The sequence below is a fragment of the Procambarus clarkii genome, chromosome 61 (assembly GCF_040958095.1).
Source record: "Procambarus clarkii isolate CNS0578487 chromosome 61, FALCON_Pclarkii_2.0, whole genome shotgun sequence".
NCBI lineage: Eukaryota > Metazoa > Arthropoda > Malacostraca > Decapoda > Cambaridae > Procambarus > Procambarus clarkii.
This window is the reverse complement of record NC_091210.1, coordinates 14907756-14931866: the sequence shown is the minus strand read 5'-3', so window position 1 is coordinate 14931866 and position 24111 is coordinate 14907756. Positions and strand designations below refer to the sequence as shown.

Below are 24111 nucleotides of genomic sequence, written 5' to 3'. Positions count from 1 at the left end.
TGTGTGTGTGTGTGTGTGTGTGTGTGTGTGTGTGTGTGTGTGTGTGTGTGTGTGTGTGTGTGTGTGTGTGTGTGTACTCGCCTACTTGTACTCACTTATTTGTGCTTGTGGGGGTTGAGATTTGTCCCTTTGGTCCCGCCTTTCAACTGTCAATCAACTGGAGCATAGATTCCTGAGCCTATTGGGCTCTATCATATCTACACTTGAAACTGTGTATGGAGTTAGCCTCCACCACATCACTTCCTAGTGCATTCCATTTACTAACTACTCTAACCATGAAAAAATTATTTCTAATGTCTCTGTGGCTCATTTGGGTACTAAGTTTCCACCTGTGTCCCCTTGTTCGTGTCCCACCCGTGCTGAAGAGTTTGTCTTTGTCCCACCCCTGTCAATTCCCCTGAGAATTTTGTAGGTGGTTATCATGTCTCCCCTTACTCTTCTGTTTTCCAGGGACGTGAGGTTCAGCTCCTTTAACCTTTCCTCGTAGCTCATACCTCTCAGTTCCGGGACAAGTCTGGTGGCATACCGCTGAATCTTCTCTAACTTTGTCTTGTGTTTAACTAGATATGGACTCCAGGAAGGAGCTGCATATTCCAGGATTGGTCTGACATAAGTGGTATACAGGGTATACAGGGTACAGTGGTGTGTGTGTGTGTGTGTGTGTGTGTGTGTGTGTGTGTGTGTGTGTGTGTGTGTGTCCGTGCGTGCGTGCGTGCGTATACGTATTAATAAACTGATAAACAACCAATGAGGGTACCTCATTTCACTCATAATGTTAGCTAAAGGATACTGCAAGGAATATACTTAAATCATTTAATATCTCTGTAGCCCCAGAGGTTACTCAGGCATTAGGTCAAACATATTATCAACATGTAATGTCCACTACAAACTAGTGTTACTTTATATCAAAACACAATTTTATACACTGCAGTTCTTAAAATTAAAGACTTTAGAATCTATGTTTTTAATAGGAATTAATTACATGAAAAACTTAACTAGGTACTTAATTATTAGGAGTCATGTGATAAAGAATATTATCTATTTCACATAGTAAGTTGTCCTCTTAAGTCATGTGATTATGAATGAATCAGGGACTGCTTGTGCTACAGATCATCTATGTCGTATGTTTTGATCAACATATCTGTGAGATTCGACACAATTAAATAGAAACTTTAGAGTTTTAGAGTTTCTGATGGACGTTCTTCGGCGTGGGAAGCTAACTTCGTAAACTGATGGGTACAATCTCTGGCTTGGTAAGGAGAGGAGTGTCTTCGCGCCTGGTAAACTTCTGGGTATTCTCTCGCTGGTAAACTCAGAGCCGTACGTTCTCCATGCGTTGATACAACGTTGTTGCCTGTATACAGCGGTGTGTATGCGTTGTTTGCTGGGTATAAATATTTACCTGAAGGAAAGGTGGCGATCAAGAAAGAATCGACAAGAAAATACAATCCACGAGGAAATTGAGAAGAGAGAAAGATGAGAGAGACAAAGGAGCTGTGGGAGAAGAAGTGGAGAGAATATATAACAGGAAGAGAGGAGAACAGGTGAAGGGCGTAATAGGAGACACACAACCGGGGAGAAGAGAGAGAGAATCAGAGCGAGGATTAATCTAGCATTTACCCAGCCCGTTACGAAACCTGTGCATCTTTTCCTAATCACAGGCATCCTTGTTTATATTTATTCGACAGTTTATGAGTTCCGAAGCGCTATGAGGTTGTTGATAACAATCATAACCTTGTATTGTGAAGTTTACAAAATCGTAAACTGTTTAATAAATGTCAACAAAGTCGCCAAGAATAAAGAAAGATCTAAAGGTTTCGCAAATGGTTGAATATAAAGGGTAAATGACTCCTGATCCAGTACGATGACTGACCCCCAAAATGACACAGAATATACGGAAAATGTGAGGACAAAATATTGAAAAAGGAGAAAATAACTTTATCATGCCAACTCGAATGGCTTATTTGGATGAGGATGGGAAAATAAAGCCAAGTGGAGAACTTGCGAAGATTTGCATCGTTGCAAGAAGCAAGAGTCTGGCCCATGGCTTGAGGGAGAAGCTCTCGGCGTCTCGACACAAGTTCCAGCGGAAGTTTGACTGGAGAACTTGGCTTCAAAGTCAATATCAAGAAAGAGAAGGAATGAAAGAAGAAAAAGAAGAGCGAAGAGAAGAGAGAAAGAAGAGAGAGGGATTGAAGAACCAGACACCCCCCCAAGGCCTCCCTGTTGAATGGCCGCCTCGTGGTCCCCTGTAAACAAGAGAAATTGATTACTTTAGAACTTAACATAGATCTTGTCTCCCATTTTACCTAATTACTTAACATTTTACTTTGGTATTTAGCTTTCTTTTATAATTAGACAATGGACATGTAAGATTGCCGAAAGCGCTCAGTCAATTCTCTAATTTTTCAATCTTTATCATTCGCAGATATTCGTACATGAAAATTTAAAATATTATTGCAGTTTATCTCTTTAATATAAGTCTGTATCTCACTTGTTCTCTCCTGAACATTGAACACTTGTTCACAAGAACTGACTATGAACACGGGGCTCAGAAAATTCGAAATGTTAGAAAGATTACAAGAGTCCTGTTCTCAGTTATCATTGCAAGATAATAAACTATATTTACGAAAGAAATTTCATAATTTGGAAACCTATGGTGCATGGTTAGGTTAGGTTAGGTTAGGTAAGGTTAGGTAAGGTTAGGTTAGGTTAGGTTAGGTTAGGTTAGGTTAGGTTAGGTTAGGTAAGGTTAGGTTAGGTTAGGTTAGGTAAGGTTAGGTTAGGTTAGGTTAGGTTAGGTTAGGTAAGGTTAGGTTAGGTTAGGTTAGGATTGAACACTGAATGAGAAATATTTCATGTGATATACATATGATAGCAGGCCAGAGGGATTGGTGGTCATTCAGAGTACATTCATGTACTCTGAATGTTCGGTGGGGTTATTCCCCCTATTGTACATGTACTCTGACAGGTGTAGGGGGAAGTACTCACCCTTCTGTACATGTACTAGGACGGTGGCGGGGTGTGAACCCTGGGGGACACAGGAGTACATGCCAGAGTCACCAGGACCCACTGACGACACCACAAGTCGGGTCGTTGTCTCTCCTCGACCTCGGTCAATCTGTCAACACAAAAATACACTTATCGTATACATGGGAAGTGATTGTGTGCGTGTGTATGTGTATGTGTGTGTGTGTGTGTGTGTGTGTGTGTGTGTGTGTGTGTGTGTGTGTGTGTGTGTGTGTGTGTACTCACCTAATTGTACTCACCTAATTGTGCTTGCGGGGGTTGAGCTCTGGCTCTTTGGTCCCGCCTCTCAACCGTCAATCAACTGGTGTACAGATTCCTGAGCCTATTGGGCTCTATCATATCTACATTTGAAACTGTGAATGGAGTCAGCCTCCACCACATCACTTCCTAATGCATTCCATTTGCTAACTACTCTGACACTGAAAAAGTTCTTTCTAACGTCTCTGTGGCTCATTTGGGTACTCAGCTTCCACCTGTGTCCCCTTGTTCGCGTCCCACCAGTGTTGAAAAGTTCGTCCTTGTTTACCCGGTCGATTCCCCTGAGGATTTTGTAGGTTGTGATCATGTCCCCCCTTACTCTTCTGTCTTCCAGTGTCGTGAGGTGCATTTCCCGCAGCCTTTCCTCATAACTCATGCCTCTTAGTTCTGGGACTAGTCTAGTAGCATACCTTTGGACTTTTTCCAGCTTCGTCTTGTGCTTGACAAGGTACGGGCTCCATGCTGGGGCCGCATACTCCAGGATTGGTCTTACATATGTGGTGTACAAGATTCTGAATGATTCCTTACACAGGTTCCTGAACGCCGTTCTGATGTTAGCCAGCCTCGCATATGCCGCAGACGTTATTCTCTTTATGTGGGCTTCAGGAGACAGGTTTGGTGTGATATCAACTCCTAGATCTTTCTCTCTGTCTGTTTCATTAAGTACTTCATCTCCTATTCTGTATCCTGTGCCTGGCCTCCTGTTTCCACTGCCTAGTTTCATTACTTTGCATTTACTCGGGTTGAACTTCAACAGCCATTTGTTGGACCATTCACTCAGTCTATCCAGGTCATCTTGTAGCCTCCTACTATCATCCTCTGTTTCAATCCTCCTCATAATTTTTGCATCGTCGGCAAACATTGAGAGGAACGAATCTATACCCTCTGGGAGATCATTTACATATACCAGAAACAGTATAGGTCCAAGGACTGACCCCTGCGGGACTCCACTTGTGACGTCTCGCCAATCTGAGACCTCACCCCTCACACAGACTCGTTGTCTCCTGTTGCTTAGGTATTCCTCTATCCACCGGAGTACCTTCCCTCTCACTCCAGCCTGCATCTCCAACTTTCGCACTAGCCTCTTGTGTGGCACTGTATCAAAGGCTTTCTGACAATCCAAAAATATGCAGTCTGCCCACCCTTCTCTTTCTTGCCTTATTTTTGTTGCCTGGTCGTAGAATTCAAGTAACCCTGTGAGGCAGGACCTGCCATCCCTGAACCCATGTTGATGCTGTGTTACAAAGTTCCTTCGCTCCAGATGCTCCACTAGTTTTTTTCGCACAATCTTCTCCATCAGCTTGCATGGTATGCAGGTTAGGGACACTGGCCTGTAGTTCAGTGCCTCCTGTCTATCCCCTTTCTTGTATATCGGGACTACGTTAGCTGCTTTCCAAGTATCTGGCAGTTCCCCTGTTGCCAGTGATTTGTTATACACTATGGAGAGTGGTAGGCTCAGTTCTCTTGCTCCTTCCTTTAGAACCCAAGGGGAGATTCCATCTGGGCCTATAGCCTTCGTCACGTCCAACTCTAGTAAACACTTCCTTACTTCCCCACTGGTAATCTCAAACTCTTCCAGTGGTTCCTGGTTAGCTATTCCCTCACTTACCTCTGGAATTTCTCCTTGTTCTAAGGTGAAGACCTCCTGGAATTTCTTATTCAATTCCTCACACACTTCCTTGTCATTTGTAGTGAATCCTTCCGCCCCTATCCTTAATCTCATAACCTGTTCCTTTACTGTTGTTTTTCTCCTAATGTGGCTATGCAACAATTTAGGCTGAGTCTTTGCCTTGCTTGCGATGTCATTTTCGTATTGTCTTTCTGCCTCTCTTCTCATCCTGACATATTCATTCCTGGCATTCTGGTATCTTTCTCTGCTCTCCAGTGTCCTGTTATTCCTATAGTTTCTCCATGCCCTTTTACTTTGCTGCTTAGCTAGCCTACATCTTTGATTAAACCATGGGTTTCTCATCTTCATTTCTCTGTTTTCCTTTTGGACTGGGACAAACTTGTTTGCTGCGTCCTTGCACTTCTGCGTGATGTAATCCATCATATCTTGGGCCGTCTTTCCCCTGAGCTCAGTTTCCCATGCTATATCTGTTAGGAATTTTCTTATCCCCTCATAGTTTCCCTTTCGGTATGCTAACCTTTTGGTTTCGGTATCCCTCCTCGAGTTCAATAACCCTTCTTCAATCAAGTACTCAAACACCAGTACACTGTGGTCGCTCATTCCTACTGGGTCCTCAAAACCGATTTCTCTTATGTCGGAGTCGTTCAGAGTGAAGACTAGGTCGAGTCTCGCTGGTTCGTCATTGCCTCTCATCCTTGTGGGTTCTCCGACATGCTGCGTTAAAAAGTTGCTTGTCACCACCTCCAATAGTTTGGCTCTCCACGTATCCTCGCCTCCATGCGGTTCCTTGTTCTCCCAGTCAATCTTTCCGTGATTGAAGTCGCCCATGATGAGCAGGTGGGATCTATTTCTACAGGCAGCAGAGGCTGCCCTCTCAATTATAGTGTTAACTGCCTTGTTGTTGTTTTCATACTCTTGACTGGGTCTCCTGTCATTTGGTGGAGGGTTGTATATTACTGCTACTACTATTCTTGGTCCTCCCATTGTTATGGTGCCTGCTATGTAGTCTCTGAACTCCTCACAGCCCGGGATGGCCATCTCCTTAAAACTCCATTCCCTTCTCATGAGTAGGGCCACTCCGCCTCCTCCTCTACCTTCCCTCTCTTTCCTTATTACTGTATACTCCTGGGGAAACACGGCATTCGTTATGATTCCAGAGAGTTTTGTTTCAGTGAGTCCGATTACATCTGGGTTAACTTCTTGTGCTCTTTCCCTTAGTTCACTTGTCTTGCTTGTGATCCCATCTATGTTCGAGTACATCACCCTGAAACTGACTCTCTTCTGCTTCTTTTCTGGGGGGGACCTTTGGGATCTGGGGTGAGTGGGAGCTGGGGGGACCTGGCACCGGGGGATTGGTGGAGGAGGGAGGGCTTGGGGTGGTGGGGGAGAGGGGGAGGGTACAGGGGGTGGATAAGAGGGGGAGGGTACAGGGGGTGGATAAGAGGGGGAGGGTACAGGGGGTGGATAAGAGGGGGAGGGTACAGGGGGTGGATAAGAGGGGGAGGGTACAGGGGGTGGGTAAGAGAGGGAGGGTTGGGGAAGCATGGGGGGAGGAGAGGCTGTGGGGGATAGGGGAGATGGGGGGGCTTGGGGGGAGAGAAAAGGGTGGAGGGCTTGGGGGGCGTGGGGGAAAAGGGAGGGCTGAGGTGGGTGAGGAAGAGGGGAGGGTTTAGGGGAGTGGGGGAGAGGGGAAGACTTAGGTGGGGTGGGGGAGAGTGGGGGGCTTAGGGGGGAGGGGGAGAAGGGAGGGCATGGGGGTGGGAGAGACGGGAAGGCATGTGGGAGAAGGGAGGGCATGGGGGATGGGAGAGAAGGGAGGTCCTGGGGAGAGGGGTGAGGGGGAGAAGGGGGGTGAGTGGGGGGAGGGGGGTGGGAGGGGGGAGGGTGCCCTAGGTGGGTACTTAGTGGGGGGCTGACATGGGATGGGGCAGGTTGGGTGTCTGTTGGGTAGAATTTGGGGGTGGTGCCCCAATCCCTGTGGCTGTTGCACTGTTTGAGGAGGGTTCTCCACTTCCCTCTGGGATTGTAGGGTTCTGGGTTGTGGTACTCTGATTTCCTTTTCTCTCCCTGCGCTCCTTCCTCGCGTCTGCTGTCCGTATTCTCTCTTCCCTTGTCATATCCCTCTGCAGGAATATTTTCTTGAACTTCTCTACACCTTTTAGACAACACTTCCTTGCTAGCAGTTCCTCTTTCGCGATTTCGCTCATGAAAACCACCTTTATCATTCGGTCTCTGTCCTTGTTGTACTTTCCAAGCCTGAAAACCTTTTCAACATTTCGCTCAGCTCCCTCCATCCTTACCTCTTTAAGGATCTCTTTAATCATGTTTTTGTCCTTGTCTCTCCGCTCCTTTGGTCCTCCTTTGGTCTGTGTGTGTGTGTGTGTGTGTGTGTGTGTGTGTATTTCACTATTTGTATTTACTATATGTGTCTGCGGAATCGAGCTAATAGCTCTTGGACCCGGCCTTTCTAATCAATTTATTTTTTCCTTAGATATTGTAGAGATAATGGCAATATGGTCTTGACCCTAAACACTCTTAATGGCTCTAGAATGGTACATTCGATGGTATTCCATTGTTAGGGAGACAAAGGTTTGTTAATCTTGACGAGGTCCCCCCTCTCAGGCCACGTCTTTTTGAGAGTGTCCCAAAATTGACGACAATTTTCTACAAAAATCTCCCGCGTTTCCATGGAGACTGAAATGCTTAAAAATATTCTAAAAGGAAAATAAGCACATTTTACTCTCAGTGAGACTTGCTGCTTCACCCATGATGATATATTTCATATGAGGTTTATATTTGCCTTTTTGAGAACTATTTACAGAACGAGTTTTATGAGTAAGTCTTCTATAAACTTTATTTGGGTCCCTGGGAACAGATTCACGGAGCAGTTACGCAAGCACTTACAAACGTGTACATCTTTCCTCAATCTTTGACGGCTTTGGTTACATTTATTAAACAATTTACAAGCATGAAAACGTCCAAGTCAACTGTTGTTATTGTTATGAACATCCTCCTGGTGCTTCGGAGCTCATTAACTGTTTAAGAATTGTAAACAAAGCCGCCAAAGATTGAGAAAAGGTGTACAGGTTCGTAAGTATTTGCGTAATCTTCGTTAATTTGGCCCCTGGACTGTAAGTGATTGCTTACGCTTCCAAGGTCTAGAAAATGTCTTTTATTCCCCACAAAATTAGCTTTTACTTTGTCAACCAATTAATTGCAGCTCAGATTTATTTAAATCAGTCCCCCGCATAATTTACTAATTCAGTTTTCTTAATATTACCCCAAACTCGTCTTCAGACTCTGAGCGTTCGAGCAGTAGTCGACCCCAAAGTCACATTCACCTATTCCCAAAATAATTATATTAATCAATTTATATTAATCCAAAAATATGGATTAATATTATCAAATATTAGAATTATGTGTCTAGTTAAGCAAGGTTAACTCAGGTGTTTCCATTCTGTTGAAAATAATTTATATTTAAATTACGTGGGTGAACAGTCCGTCCCTCATCCACAAAGATCAAATGCTCGTTAATCCGTCCGCCAAACCCCTCGTTTATCAATGAGAAAACACTTCACAACGACTCATAACTGATGACGTATGAACTTTTGTCGAGCAAATGCTTCGTTCACCACCTCTGCTCGAATCGCCCCTCTGTAAATGCTTCACCCACGTTCTGCAGATACAAACAAGTGGTAATAGAATGCAAACAGCAATAGAACGTAAACACCTAACCAAACTTATGCCTCACAATACACGAAAATTATATAATATAATGAGACACGATACGTTTTTCAATTGATTCATATTGCCGGGGTTGGCTGGAGCAGCTTGAACGAGTCTAACGTGAGATTGGCTCGTTACCTCCGCGGATCAGATCATTCAGGGGCTAGTTGTACTTACTGGAGATAGTGCTGTGAAAATTGTGATGAAAAACTCTTAAAACTCTTAATGTAGAAATTACGACAGCCGGTTAAGAGCTGAATGTGTTTGGTGATAGTGAGTTATAGAGACGATTGTGGTTATAGACACGGTCATATTGACCAGACTACACACTAGAAAGTGAAGGGACGACGACGTTTCGGTCCGTCCTGGACCATTCTTAAGTCGATTGCCACCAGGAAACGGTCGTGTTCAGAGTCCCAGCCTACGCTAGACCAATTATCATCTCGTCCTTAAGGTAAGCAACTCCTCGAGCCTCAAGTGGTACCTTCACTTGAGCTGTTTATATGGATTTATACGTCCGTGTTCGAATGGTTATATATTTGTAGTATATGAAGATTTAAATGTATATTTTCTAGTGTGTATTTAAATTATATTAAAGTGTATGATTATCTTTAATTATAGGTAAGATATCACACTTCGAGGGACAGAGAGCCAGCAGTTTCAGGTATGTTTCTATTTCCTTCAGTTTTCGTGGCTGTAGTTCGAAGATCTAGCAAATTTAGAGTCCGCCATTTCCGTTCGTTATGTAATTGCTATTGTGAAGAATTGAGAGCATGTAGGGTGTCTCTCCGGTGTGACGCCTGCCTCTAACTCCCTGTAGTTTAGAAGAAAAAGTAATCCGGGCGTATGGTGCGAGACTTGTGAGTTCACAGGGTTCGAATCCCTTCATTGTTCTCGACTGATTCTCTTATAGATATTTAACGGCAGTGAGGTTTCCTTGTGTGTGTCGGTAGTTTAATCGCCTCGTTATGCTTCATGGTTAAAGTAATTCAAATTGATCCCATTGTTACTGTGTTATGATGTCCAGAAATTGATCGCTGCGTAAGAAAAAGTGTCAAATTTCGAACATCAACGATGTTCGAAATATGCATTTGAAGGGACTGAATATCTATTTTCTCGTGGGATTTATAGGTCAAGCATGTATGTTTATTTTAGACTGGGGAAATATTTACAGGTGTCATTTTCAACATCGTTAAACAACTTTATTTTTTCTGTCAAGGGCTTCTATGTTAATCGTGATATCAATTTTTTTTACCTGTTGTTAATTGATGTTAACGTCATTTGAATGCGTGGAAAAGTCTATATAAAACATTGCTCAAACATCCATACGACATTGACGCACAAACACATGAGATAATTTTCTACAAAATATATTTTAATCCGTCGGAAATTAATTCCAACCACTCAGGAAATCGTTGATGTACAGAACCTGTACTAAGCTAATGAACAACGCTGTACATTAGCACAGCGGTGTACTCTGACTTCATCTCGTTCAGTAAATTCTGATTTTTTGTTTTTCAAAGCTCACTACTTTTACACCCCGGCCAACCAGTGAATGCCCAACATATTTTTGTAAATACATTTACAAGATCTAGTCATGCAGGGCGCTATAGCATATATTCTCGTGTAAACTCATTGTCAACCATGCTGGTTGCTACACAATTAGTTGTCATGGAAACTATTTTTTTTTCCTATTCAATTTTTGGGAGGTTGAGCTCGCCCATCACTATAATCTTGGCTCTCATTTTTATTGCGATATTGCTGACGGTCACTTGTTTGTGTTTTTGTCGTTTGGTGTTTATTGTCTGGTTATAAAAGCGTATAATCTTGGAGACTTGCCGTCACCTTGATGCCGCCCCTGGGGGACTCACCTTCACGCCGCCCCTGGGGGACTGACCTTGAGGTTGACGCCGCCCCTGGGGGAGTTGTAGTCGATGAGGCTGGTGTCATGGTACCAGTAGACCAGGGCTGAGGGACCGCGGAGTGAGGTCACCAGACAGGTGAGGGTGAGAGAGGAGCCCTCCTCGATGTACAGCTCCCGTGGCCCCAAGATCTCCACCTTAAGGTTTCCTGAAGCAGCGAGACAGTAGTGAGACGGACGAGGGCGAGGAGGAGGACAGGGACGGGCGAGAAGGAAGACAGACATGGTAGAAGATAGAGAACAGAGACGGTAAGAGACAGACAGGTGAGGAGGGGTATATAGCTCCCCGCAAACACAACCTAACCACACCATTGCAGCAACTTTATAATCTTGGCTCAGGTATACATAAACTCATCTCTGCTCAAGTATTCATACATCCATGCTGAATCAGGTATACATTAACCCATTCAACCTAAAATGTACTCCATATCAGATATTCATACACCTATCTGCGCTCGAGTATACATAGTCCGACGATGACTCGGGTATCCATGTGCCCATCTGGCCTCAGGTATGCATATTCCCCCCCTCTATCATCAAGAATACATACAGGTCATCTCCCTCGTCGTTTTAAGAGTATGAATACAAGCATACATGGGGAAAAAAAGCACAACCAATTAAAACTTTAATTTGTCATTGCTGTTACCTAATAATTAGTCAGTGTACAGATAAGCGGCTTAACTTGTACTGGGAACGGTAAGCTGGAACCATTGGGGAAGACCCACGCTTTAATTCCTCCGGACTGCGGCAGCCATTATCAGGGCTGTGAATAACTCTTGAGTTACCCCTTCATGTTTATATTCCAGGGGGGACTCTAGTGTTCCTGACGGTGATATTCCAGGGGGGACTCTAGTGTTTCTGACGGTGATATTCCAGGGGGGACTCTAGTGTTCCTGACGGTGATATTCCAGGGGGGACTCTACTGTTCCTCACGGTGATATTCCAGGGGGGGACATACTAACCTTCTTAGTATGTTAAGATAAGCATCTTATTGCTTCGTAATTACAATTATTACTTAACCTATACCTATAATAGGTATAGGTTAAGTAACTGAGGTAAGGTAACCTTACTAATACCCTTACTAGTTACCTTACCTAGTTACCCTTATAGGTAACTAAGAAGGTTAGGTAAGGTCGGTGTTTTCTATGAAGCTTTTCAAGGTAAACTAGTATGTTTAGTATGTCACATATGCACGTGTTTAATAAGTCAATATTGACTGTAAGAAAGTGCAAGAACGGGTTGGCCTTTGGAGTCTGTGTGCTTGTGGGTGTTATGTGTGTGTGTGCATGCGCAAATCTACATAAGAACTGCTAACACAAATCTTCCCTGCTTCAAGTTAATACATACAACATTCAAAGAGTCGACAGCCTAAACACACACTCTATACATAATGTATATGTCATGCCTAATACATAGGCATGAACATGTACTCAAATTTAAATCATTCATAATTTGAAAGCCTAATTCCCATCGCACCATCATTGCTTCGATCTCTCAGGATGGAATTTTGTTGGAAACGAATTCTTTTTATAATTGCATTTATTCGACCTCAATTATATCTCATAGAAAATGTAATTCTTTTCTCCGTGTGCCTCCTGTTATTGGTGAGGGGATGAGGTAGGAGATAGAGAGAGACAGGGCAGGATGGAGAGATAATTTAATGAATAATAAACAGAGAAAGTTGGAATAAAGTTCAGAGAGACAATTAGCATTCTGATTTTTTTTACATAAATACAATTATTAAACACAAACGAGACTTTATGGTTATCACATTTCGTTATATCTACTGCAATCGGTCTCGACCACGATATCAAATATTTATAGATAATAAATATTTCTAATTAGACATTGATTACTGATCCAGTTCACTCGTTGGTAATTATTCTTTGATCAGTCTTGGAGGCTTTCTGAAGCACTTGATCCTAGACCATCCTTGATGGTTTCCTGTGACCTGAGGCTTCCTTCACGTGACCCCAGACCATTCTTAATGGCTTCCTGTGACCTAAGGCTTCCTGAACCTGACCCCAGACCACCCTTCAAGGCTTCCTGGCCTGTGTTTCTTGGACAACAGACATCTGGGCTACGAACTTTTCTTTATAACTCAAACATATGAGGCAGAGGGACAGGAACAGGGGAACAGGGTGGTGGGGTAGAGGGGAGATGGAGATAGGGAGAGAGGGAGAGTGGATATTGGGACGGGAAGAAGAGGATAGGTGAGGAAAGGAAGGGAGATGACGAGATAGGGAGGAGATGGTGGGGAGGAAGGGAGAGTAGATGATTAAGGTACAGGTGTACATCTACTCTACTCACCATCCTTGGTAGAAGCAGTATTGTTAGCGACGAACACTTTGGTCTTGGTCACTATGCCCGTGGGTCTCGGCTCTATGTACACGTGAAATAAAATAATATTAACACTGGTAGAATACATATATACATATTTGGGCTTAGTTCCCAATACATGTATTCTAAATAGCAGAAATGATTTAATCGAGTTTTCAATACTTGTTTAAACTTGAGTTTGATTGAATTTTAAATGATCTACTCATGAAGACTCACTGTGGACTCAGTACGACTCACCGTAGACTCGGTAGGACTCACCGTAGACTCAACAGGACTCACCGTGGACTCTGAGAGTGACGTGACGGGAGAGTTTGGGCTCGGTGTTGACCTGGCACTCGTAGACGCCCGCGTCCCTCAGCTGTGAGTACCGAACCACCAGCGTCCACTCCGTGCCTCCCTCAGCATGCACCACCCGGTAGACAGAGATTCCGATAGACAGGTTGACAGTGACAGGGGTACAGCAGAATATATTGACAGTGACAGGGGGTCTAGCACAACATATTGACAGTGACAGGGGTTCACCACAACATATTAACAGTGACAGGGGTCCAGCACAACATTGGCAGCGATCAAAGATAATCATTGATTTGTCTTACTAACAAAAATACAATTTATTACACACACACACACACACACACACACACACACACACACACACACACACACAAAATTTTCAATAAATTCATCAAAAGCAAGCTGCATGTAAGGATAAAATCCTGAGATTGAGAACGGGGAACAGGATTACTGAGAATGAAAAAGAAATGTGTGAAAGGCTAAATGAACAGCTCCAAAGTGTGTTCATACAAAATGAGGATTTCAGAGAGCCGGATCAAATACCACTTCCAGAACACGCCATAGAATACATAGAAGTATCTTAAGACGAAGTGGAACAATTACTCATGGAGCGAGGAAGAAATAAAGCAGTTGGATCTGATGGAGTTTCACCTTGGGTGCTGCGAGAATGTGCAACTGAGTTGAGCATTCCACTCCCAATTAATATTCCAGACATCCTTGTGCACAGGAATCTTAGCAGATATATGGAAAAAGGCAAACATAGTACCAATTTATAAAAATGTTAGTCGAGGGGAACCTTTATATTATAGACCCGTATCATTAACAAGTGTGGTAGTCAAAACACTAGAAACAATAGTTAAAGCCAAATGGGTTGAACAGCTAGAGAGTAATGACATAATAACAGACAAACAGTGTGGTTTTCAAACAGGAAGATCTTGTGTAACACATCTACTTAGTTTTTATGATAGAGCCACAGAGATACTACAGGAAAGAGGAGATTGGGTTGACTGTGTCTATCTGGACCTAAAAAAAGGGCTTTTTATAGAGTCCCACACAAGACATGGGGGTGACAGGAAGACTTCTGACATAGATGAAAAGTTTTCTGTCAGAGGAGGGCAGTAATCAGAGACAATGTATCTGACTGGAAGAGTGTTACTAGCGGAGTGCCACAGGGTTCAGTTCTTGCACCAGTAATGTCTACCCTCTACATAAACCATCTACCAGAAGGAGTACACAATTATATGAACATATTTGCGGATGATGCTAAGATACTGAGGAAGACAGGAGACGCAGACATTTATAATGCCCTTCAAATTGATCTAGATAAAAGAAGTGCTTGAAGCGACACGTGGCAAATGAAATTCAATGTGAATAAATGTCATGTTATAGAATTTGGAGTCTTAGAATATAGACCACACACAACTTACAAATTACGTGGAAAGGAATTACAGAACTCTAATAAAGAAGGAGACCTTGAGGGGTGGTTTTGGGTAGTAAGGTGTCGTCAGAGGAACACTTAAAGAACATTGTGAGAGGAGCGTATGTGTCGCTTTCCAACTTCAGACTTGCTTTTAATTATATGGTACTGGTACCAGTAAGACCAGGTACCTGGGAGCTCTCACTACCAGTAAGACTAGGTAACTGGGAGTCCCCACTACCAGTAAGACCAGGTACCTGGGAGCCCCCACTACTAGTAACACCCAGTACCTGGGAGCCCCCACTACCAGTAAGACCAGGTACCTGTTAGCCCCCACTACCAGTAAGACCGGGTACCTGGGAGCCCCCACTACCAGTAAGACCGGGTACCTGGGAGCCTCCACTACCAGTAATACCAGGTACCTGGGAGCTCTCACTACCAGTAAGACTAGGTAACTGGGAGCCCCCACTACCAGTAAGACCAGGTACCTGGGAGCCCCCACTACTAGTAACACCCAGTACCTGGGAGCCCCCACTACCAGTAAGACCGGGTACCTGGGAGCCCCCACTACCAGTAAGACCGGGTACCTGGGAGCCTCCACTACCAGTAAGACCGGGTACCTGGGAGCCTCCACTACCAGTAAGACTAGGTACCTGGAAGCGCTGGTCAGCGGAGTAGGTGTGAAATCCTGCCGTCAGAATGTGTAGGTCCCTCTGCCGGAGCCACGTCACCTGGGGAGGGTAAAAGTACTCATCAATATTCATCATATACTCATCACCCTCATCAACCTCATGTCACTAGCAGGCTCGATAAATAACACCTTCCATACTTCCTCATAACTCGTGCCTCTTACCTCCGGATCCAGTCAGGTGGTGCTTCTCTGGACTTTTGTACAGCTTCTAAACCATGAATATGTGAATGTGTGTTGTGAATTCACCTGGGAACCCCGGTCCCCAGGATTACGAGTCCTGAGGGCTGTCCACTCAGCCACCAGGCGCCCCTGGTGTATGTTGCTGCGTATGTTACTCATTACCCACCTCACCTCCGCCTCCTGCACTCATTATTCACCCTACTCATTACTCACCTTTCGTCCAATTATTACTTCTACTGTTTATTTCACTCATTGTCTTATTCTCAGCTCCGTCAGTCATTATCTTCCCTTCATCTACTCATTATCCTCCCTATCATTCCCTTCCTAGAATAATTCCAGTCATTATCATCCCCCTCACCGCCACCCCCAGCCATTCTTCCATATCTCAGCTCCCAGCGGCCAATCCCAGCTAATCTCAGCGCTGGGAAGGCATCCCAGCGACAATCTCGCGCGTTGCAGCATCTCAGCGGCTCATCTCCCGTGTTGCGTCATCTCCCAGCCCACCCCCGCTAACCAAGGCCTTCGGTGCGCAATAAAGAGGTTTAATAGCGGTATGCGTAAAACCCGAATGATTTTGGTGCATTATACAGGACCGAGTATGTGTGGTATACATGTATATATGTATAAGTATACATATGGAAGGATTGCAAGACGTTCTAGGATCCTAAAAGGGGGTTGAAATTATGTTTTAATTAACATGGAATATATCTATATATGATATACGCTCTTATTACATATACTATTTGCTTATATGAATGGATAAATAGGGAAGGAACATGGGTAAATAGGGGAGAAACATGGATAAATAGGGGAGGAACATGGGTAAATAGGGGAGGAACATGGGTAAATAGGGGAGGAATGTGAAATTGGGTTTCAGCTTGAAACCCAATTTCAATAAATGTTTGATAATACATTCTAGAATTGTTTTTATTTTAATAAACTAGCCTTGTAAAATTGGTGAATTTTATGCACAGGTTGCGTCTTAAGTGAGGGTGCGTCTTAAGTGAGGGAGCGTCTTAAGTGAGGGTGCGTCTTAAGTGAGGGTGCATCTTAAGCGTGTGACGATAATCTCCTTCAAGAGATTGAGCCTGCTCTTCCCTCCAAAATACGTCGATATATACATCTATATAAAACTAATATGGAAGAAATACCCAACAACTACACCAGCAAGGTTTGCCAGAGCGCAAAACGTATGCAGCCAGGAACACCTGCTCCACCTCGAACCGCCAAACTACCTGTCTGTCGCTTGCTCATCGCTGATTGGCTGCGTGTCCAGTTGCACCTGCCCTCCACCCCCCCACACTACTTCATGTCTGGGGCCACACGACCTACTGCTCTCAGAATATCCAGTGCTTTCATCAGGTTAACACGTCTCATTGGTAGACTAAGCTGTGGCTTACGTGTACTAAGAGAGGTGATAGCTTAAAGCCAATATTCCTGCACCAATATTTACACTTGTTATTACTCACTTGTCTTAATGTAACTTTTCATTTTGTCATTTGATTATTCTTATTATTTTGATTGATTGATTTTATTATACGAATTTGTATGTCCATTTTATTCATGTTTTGCTTTTTCTAACGTAATTAAAATCGCATTGTTAAATTTACTTGTGTTTTGTGTGTCTTCTCATTACCTTACCACAGACGAAGTTCCAGATTTTCTATTTTTTTGTTTCTATGTGACGAGGCCATACCCCTAGCTTTTGAACAGCCGAACACCAACGCGTTACCGTCACAAGAGCAATAGAAAGACGTCGATTTTTATTGTGAGTTGTGTTATAAAAAGAACTGAATGGTTAAAGCTACACCTATGGTAATGTTTAAGATGTTTGGTCCACCGGTAATGTTTAAGATGTGTGTTTGGTCCACCGGTAATGTTTAAGATGTGTGTTTGGTCCACCGGTAATGTTTAAGATGTTTGGTCCACTGTGGCATCTCCTATATGAACAGAACGCCTCGCTTGATGTTATTTGAGGTTTATGTTAATGTCTAGACCACCGAGACAGTCAACTAGACATTATTCGACCTAACCCAGCTTAACGTAGCTTAGCCTAGGCTAACATAACCCAGCTTAATGAGTACATAAAGATACAGAGATACATTGTCGTCGTGGATATTATAGCGAAACAAAGATACTCACAGACTTGTCGTTGAGGTGGAGGACGACACAAGGAAGTTTAGCTGTCTCCCCTTCCTGTACCGTTACCGTCGACTCTGCTGGACCGAACTCAGGCTTCTGTCCACCACTGTCATCCGTCACCCCAACACCTGTAACATCGAAACCTGTCCATCTTGCCTTTGCAATAATTGATGTCTTGTGATTCTCTCACACCCATAGATAGCCAAATATGGAGCAAGTAATATGGTGTAAAAAAGAGAGAGAGAGAGAGGACGGGAAGTGAGACAAATAGAGTTTAACTAGAAGAGACAAACCCCCATTTTTTTTCTTTTGTATTTAAACAAGACTTTCTACTCCAAGAGCAGGATGGGGGATTAATCACGTGTGTCCCAAATAATATAATCATGGGTGAATATAAAAATAGTTGGGATATGAGGACAAGGAGCTGGGGTATGAGGACAAGGAACTGGGGTATGAGGACAAGGAGCTGGGATATGAGGACAAGGAACTGGGGTATGAGGACAAGGAGCTGGGATATGAGGACAAGGAACTGGGGTATGAGGACAAGGAGCTGGGATATGAGGACAAGGAACTGGGGTATGAGGACAAGGAGCTGGGATATGAGGACAAAATGCAGTATTAACTGTATATCTAAACAATTACACTATATTTTGTCTAGGCCGGTGAAAATAGGTAAATGTCCTATTTACATTTAAATTTACCCCAGGTCGAACCCCATAAGTGAACCCCAGATGGAAAAAAGTAATAAGGGGAGCAAAAAATTGTTTGGCAGCTGGAAATGTAACATTGTAAACATTAGCAATTTTTAAGGAATAAGCTGTGTTTAACATGGGCAGGGGGGAGGGGGTAGAGATGTAACAAAGCCACCCGTTATAGTGCGGATGGCTTCGTTAGTGTAGGGGTGGCTTTGTTAGTCAAGGTAGGGGGTGACTTGTTAGGGTAGTGGTGGCTTTGTTAGGGTAGCGGTGGCTTTGTTAGGGAAGGGGTGGTGGTGTCAGGGTAAGAGTATCTTTGTTAGTCAAGGTAGGGGTGGTTTTGTTAGGGTATGGGTGGTGTTGTTAGGGTAAGGGTGGCTTTGTTAGTCAAGGTAGGGGTGGCTTTGTTAGGGAAGGGGTGGTGTTGCTAGGGTAAGGGTGGCTTTGTTAGTCAAGGTAGGGGTGGCTTTGTTAGGGAAGGGGTGGTGTTGTTAGGGTAAGGGTGGCTTTGTTAGTCAAGGTAGGGGTGGCTTTGTTAGGGAAGGGGTGGTGTTGCTAGGGTAAGGGTGGCTTTGTTAGTCAAGGTAGGGGTGGCTTTGTTAGGGAAGGGGTGGTGTTGTTAGGGTAAGGGTGGCTTTGTTAGTCAAGGTAGGGGTGGCTTTTTATCCATGGAAGGGGTGGCATTGCAGCCATGGTAGAGGTGTTTTTTTTCTTAGACATGACAGTCGTAGCTTTTATATAGCAAGTTACAGGCCCATGCAGGGGCCTGGTAGCCTGGTGGATAGCGCGCAGGACTCGTAATTCTGTGGCGCGGGTTCGATTCCCGCACGAGGCAGAAACAAATGGGCAAAGTTTCTTTCACCCTGAATGCCCCTGTTACCTAGCAGTAAATAGGTATCTGGGTGTTAGTCAGCTGTCACGGGCTGCTTCCTGGGGGGTGGAGGCCTGGTCGAGGACCGGGCCGCGGAGACACTAAAGCCCCGAAATCATCTCAAGATAACCTCAAGATAACCCATCACTGGAGACAATACAATACACAGACAAGACACTACATTGTACAGTGATTATGAAAAATAGATTTTTAACAAAGCAAGGATTAAATTATTTGAGAGAGAACGCTCACAGAACATACTTGTGTTAAACCATGATAAACCGAGGAATTACATCAGTGGATAGGGCAAACGCAGGCATGAAAGACATATCCTTTGAAATGGCTAGAATGAAAAAAATATATATTAGAGCTTTGATCCTAGCTAGGTTGTTTATTTTTAAACCATCTTATGTCTGAACAAGCAATATCTACCCTGACGTTCAAAATATTTAATCAAAGTTATAATGAATTCACGGTATTACCTGACTGTTCTATATGCTAATTACGCAAGGATACAACATGTTGTAATTGTGCAATGAATTTGTTGGTTTATAATTTAAAAGCCATTCTTGCATGTTATATTTGGATAAGGAAATGGTTTCGTTCCATTGATTGTTTGAGGACAGATGAGGTCTTACCGTCAACAGGTGATTCATATATAGATTGTTATTGAAACCCATTTACAATCACCGTAATGTAGAACAATGCAACATATATTTATTTTATATATTTGGAAAACTAAGTGTTGGGTATGCTTCAGTTATATGTCGTAGTGTGTATATACTTTCTACAGTTAATTGTGGTAGAGTATACCTTCTACAGTTAATTGTGGTAGTGTGAGTATACTTTCTACAGTTAATTGTGGTAGAGTATACCTTATACAGTTAATTGTGGTAGTGTGAGTATACTTTCTACAGTTAATTGTGGTAGAGTATACCTTCTACAGTTAATTGTGGTAGTGTGAGTATACTTTCTACAGTTAATTGTGGTAGAGTATACCTTCTACAGTTAATTGTGGTAGTGTGAGTATACTTTCTACAGTTAATTGTGGTAGAGTATACCTTCTACAGTTAATTGTGGTAGTGTGAGTATACTTTCTACAGTTAATTGTGGTAGAGTATACCTTATACAGTTAATTGTGGTAGTCTGAGTATACTTTCTACAGTTAATTGTGGTAGTCCGAGTATACTTGAAATTTAGTTAATGCAATTTTTGTGTTTTTGATCATAAATTTTCGACATGTCGGAATTATTTAAGTAACTCAGTGTTTTGATGTTTTGAACTTGACGACCAAATTAGAAAAACAAGTTCTATAACTGTGTTTTATTCTGCATGAGTCGGACGCTTAAACTGTTTAGTTTTTTTTCTCTCTCGCTCGTGAGGTGAGGAGGACAAGGAACCGCAATATGAGGACAAGGAACCGGGATTTGAGTACAAGTTGCTGGTATATGAGGACAAAGAGCTGGTATATGAGGACAAGTAGCTGGTATATGAGGACAAGGAGCTGGTATATGAGGACAAGGAGCTGGGATATGAGGACAAGGAGCTGGTATATGAGGACAAGGAGCTGGGATATGAGGACAAGGAGCTGGGTTATGAGGACAAGGAGCTGGGATATGAGGACAAGGAGCTGGGATATGAGGACAAGGAGCTGGGATATGAGGACAAGGAGCTGGGATATGAGGACAAGTAGCTGGGATATGAGGACAAGTAGCTGGGATATGAGGACAAGGAGCTGGGATATGAGGACAAGGAGCTGGGATATGAGAACAAGGAGCTGGGATATGAGGACAAAGAGCGGGATATGAAGACCAGGTGAAGCAGCGATCCCCAGCACTTGAACCAACAAATTATCAATAGACCTTTGAGAATATTCACAGCCTACCCGTCTCAATGAGCACTTTGTGAGCAGGTAAACGTTAAACTCACCTCAGCAATTAGCTGTTAAGCGACCCCGCCGCTGAAAGGCAAATTTATTAGCGAACTTTGCTACAACAAGTTAGCAACGAACGAGCAATTAGCAGACGAGAGACCACTATGAATGCCTCCACCAAACATTTTAACAGTTGAAGTATTTGTTATCGTGGTCAAGTCCTTAAGTGGTTGGCCATAATTGGTGATTCGCTGAGATGGCAGTCATTTGAGTTTTCTTAATAAGCAGCTCACGGCGTATCCACGAGGAATGGATCAATCAGCCTCTGGGATCAACCAGGATGAAAGCGATTAATGATTTCGCTGGAGTTTAGACAGGGGGGAAATGTACATTGAGGGACATATACACAGAGGCAATGCTCACTGAGGCGTAGTGTACACAGAGGGGCAATGCGTAGTGTACACACACACAGAGGAAGTATACACACACACACACACACACACACACACACACACACACACACGCACACACACAGGCCCGTCCACAAACTACGAGACCACACCAAAACAATAAAGCCACGAGCCAGACACCAACTGACCCACCGTAGGGGAAATTGGTCTAAACACAGGAAAGGGAATTACCCTGCTGAAGGCTGGGGGAGGGGTAAGGGGGTGGTAATACTTCCCCTAAGTGGGGGTATTACTTCCCTAAGCGAAGGCAAATCTGGTTATCAAGTCATGGAGAAACAACAGGGAGAAAGTGGGACCCAATGGAGAGAGAGGGAGAGAGATAGTGGAGAGGGACAAAGTGAGGGAGAAAGAGAGATAGTAGGAGGGACAAAGTGAGGGAGATAGTTGAGAGACAAAGTGAGGAAGAGAGAGAGAGTGGAGAGACAAAGAGAGAGAGAGAGGAATGACAGAGTGAGAGAGAGAGATAGTGGAGAGAGAGGGAGATACCAACACAGAGCTACAAACCAAGGAACAATTCCCCCTGCTTTTCTCACGAATTACATAATTATGAGAAGGACATCTTGAAAATCACGGAAGAAAATTGCATTTTATACAAGACAAGCTTTAGTTAATTCTCCACAGACCAACGGTTGAATTTGTAAATTAAATCCAACAATTTATATATGTGTTTAGTCTCTGTGTAAACTAATATATTACTTCTTGTCACCTATTTACATGCATTTTCATAATTTTTTTAATGAAAGGGATACAGGCACATTCTCTTACTATGTAAATTATTAAGACATACGGCTAGACAAGAATAGGTATATAGCACTATGATAAGGTATGAATACGGGATATTAGCTGGGATATGAGGACGGGATAGGTGGGATAGGATGGGATAGAGGCAGGGATATGAGGACGGGACTGGAGCTGGGATATAAGAATAAGTTTTGACACCTGGAACACCATATAATTATATATATATATATATATATATATATATATATATATATATATATATATATATATATATATATATATATATATATATATATATATATATGTGAAGGACTTACCCAGAAAGCAGCAGAAGAGGAGACACAATAGATGGCCTCGGCGCCAGGGGGCGATGGCTGAGCTTAACCTCATGTTGTGGCGGCGTTGGTTCCTGTGGTGGCGTTGATGGCTGTGGCGGCGTTGATGGCTGTGGCGGCGTTGGTGGCTGTGGCGGCGTTGGTTCCTGTGGCGGCGTTGGTTCCTGTGGTGGCGTTGGTGGCTGTGGCGGCGTTGGTGGCTGTGGCGGCGTTGGTTCCTGTGGCGGCGTTGGTGGCTGTGGCGGCGTTGGTGGCTGTGGCGGCGTTGATGGCTGTGGTGGCGTTGGTTCCTGTGGCGGCGTTGGTTCCTGTGGCGGCGTTGGTGGCTGTGGTGGCGTTGATAGCTTCCTGCAAGAGTTCCCAGCGACCTTAAGAGCTGATGACACCCTGTGAAGCCAGGGATGGCACTCTATGTTGATCTCCTGGTACTTGGGATGCTCTGCTGTGTTGATCTCCCTCTGGTGCACGGGATAATCCCTGGTGTTGATTCCAAGATCTCGTTTTAGATGCTTCTCTGAGTACGAGACTCCCTCTGGTGCGCAGGATGCTTCCCAGAGTTAATGACTCCCTCTGGTGCCTGGGATAAACTGTCAAGTCCTTTCTTACCTTATGTAGCAATATATCAAAGGACTTCTTCTCCAATTGCCTCGTCGCCTCGGGCACTTGTTTGCCTCTGGTGTGACGAAGTTTGTAGATTTCTTGAGGCTTTTGACGACTAAATTTCAAAAATGTATTTCATTTCAATATTTGAAGCCTCTTGGGTCTCTTGTACACTATAATGTATATCTCACCATTGTGTACTCTGCCGAGGAAACACGAACTATTGTCTGTATATCTTTAAGACAGAATGTATGTCTGGGTGTGTGTGTCTGTGTGTATGTTTGTCTGTGTGTCCAGGGTTTGAGGATAGCCTCACCAAATTTTGCAGGGTGACTAGTGGGTGGTGGGGGATTGTCATAGGAAGGTTTGGATTAGGGTCAGATGTTGTGTGAGTGCGTGTGTGTGTATTTTTGAAAGATTTAAATTTCAATTTTGCTAAATATCTGACTCCATCTTCACTAGGATTTATACAACATATTACTTTCTACATGGTTAAGAGGGTTACAATAGTTTTACACTTATACACACACACACACACTCACACACACACACACACACACACACACACACACACACACACACACACACACACACACACACACACACACACATTGAGCCTCGCGGTCAAGTGGGCAGCGTTCTGAGTTCGTAATTCTAAATGCCCGAGTTCGATTCCCGACCGAAGGAGAAAGAAATTGGTAGTTTCTTTCACCTAATTCACCTGTTCACGTAGCAGTAAATAGGTTCCCGAAAGTTATCTGCTATTATCCTCGGGATGTGTGAGTACTCACCTATTAGAACTCACCTCTTTGTGTCTGCAGGATCGAGCAGTGGCTCTTGGACCCCGCCTTTCTAGTCTTCGGTTGTTTCAAGCAATGACTCCAGTCCTACTTCCCT

The 24111-nt window shown here is 43.6% G+C and overlaps 1 protein-coding gene across 1 annotated transcript; it reads right to left on the bottom strand.

Moving 5' to 3' along the window:
• Positions 1 to 836: 836 nt before the first annotated feature.
• On the bottom strand, positions 837 to 22669 carry LOC123753460 (zwei Ig domain protein zig-8). Its single transcript, XM_045735448.1, has 8 exons — positions 22597 to 22669; positions 17630 to 17814; positions 15271 to 15347; positions 13185 to 13318; positions 12876 to 12947; positions 10542 to 10714; positions 2992 to 3121; positions 837 to 2249 (listed from the first exon to the last, which is right to left on the bottom strand). The coding sequence occupies exons 1-8, from the start codon at positions 22667 to 22669 to the stop codon at positions 1942 to 1944; spliced, it is 1152 nt and encodes a 383-aa protein (XP_045591404.1). The 3' UTR covers positions 837 to 1941.
• Between the last annotated feature and the right edge of the window lie 1442 nt (positions 22670 to 24111).

Coding starts and splice junctions, on each gene's coding strand:
- LOC123753460 (XM_045735448.1), bottom strand. CDS start 22,669: ATGAGGTTAAGCTCAGCCATCGCCCCCTGGCGCCGAGGCCATCTATTG. Junction 15,348..17,629: donor TCCACCTCAACGACAAGTCT/GTGAGTATCTTT, acceptor TACCCTCCCCAG/GTGACGTGGCTCCGGCAGAG. Junction 13,319..15,270: donor TCCGCTGACCAGCGCTTCCA/GGTACCTAGTCT, acceptor CTCTGTCTACCG/GGTGGTGCATGCTGAGGGAG.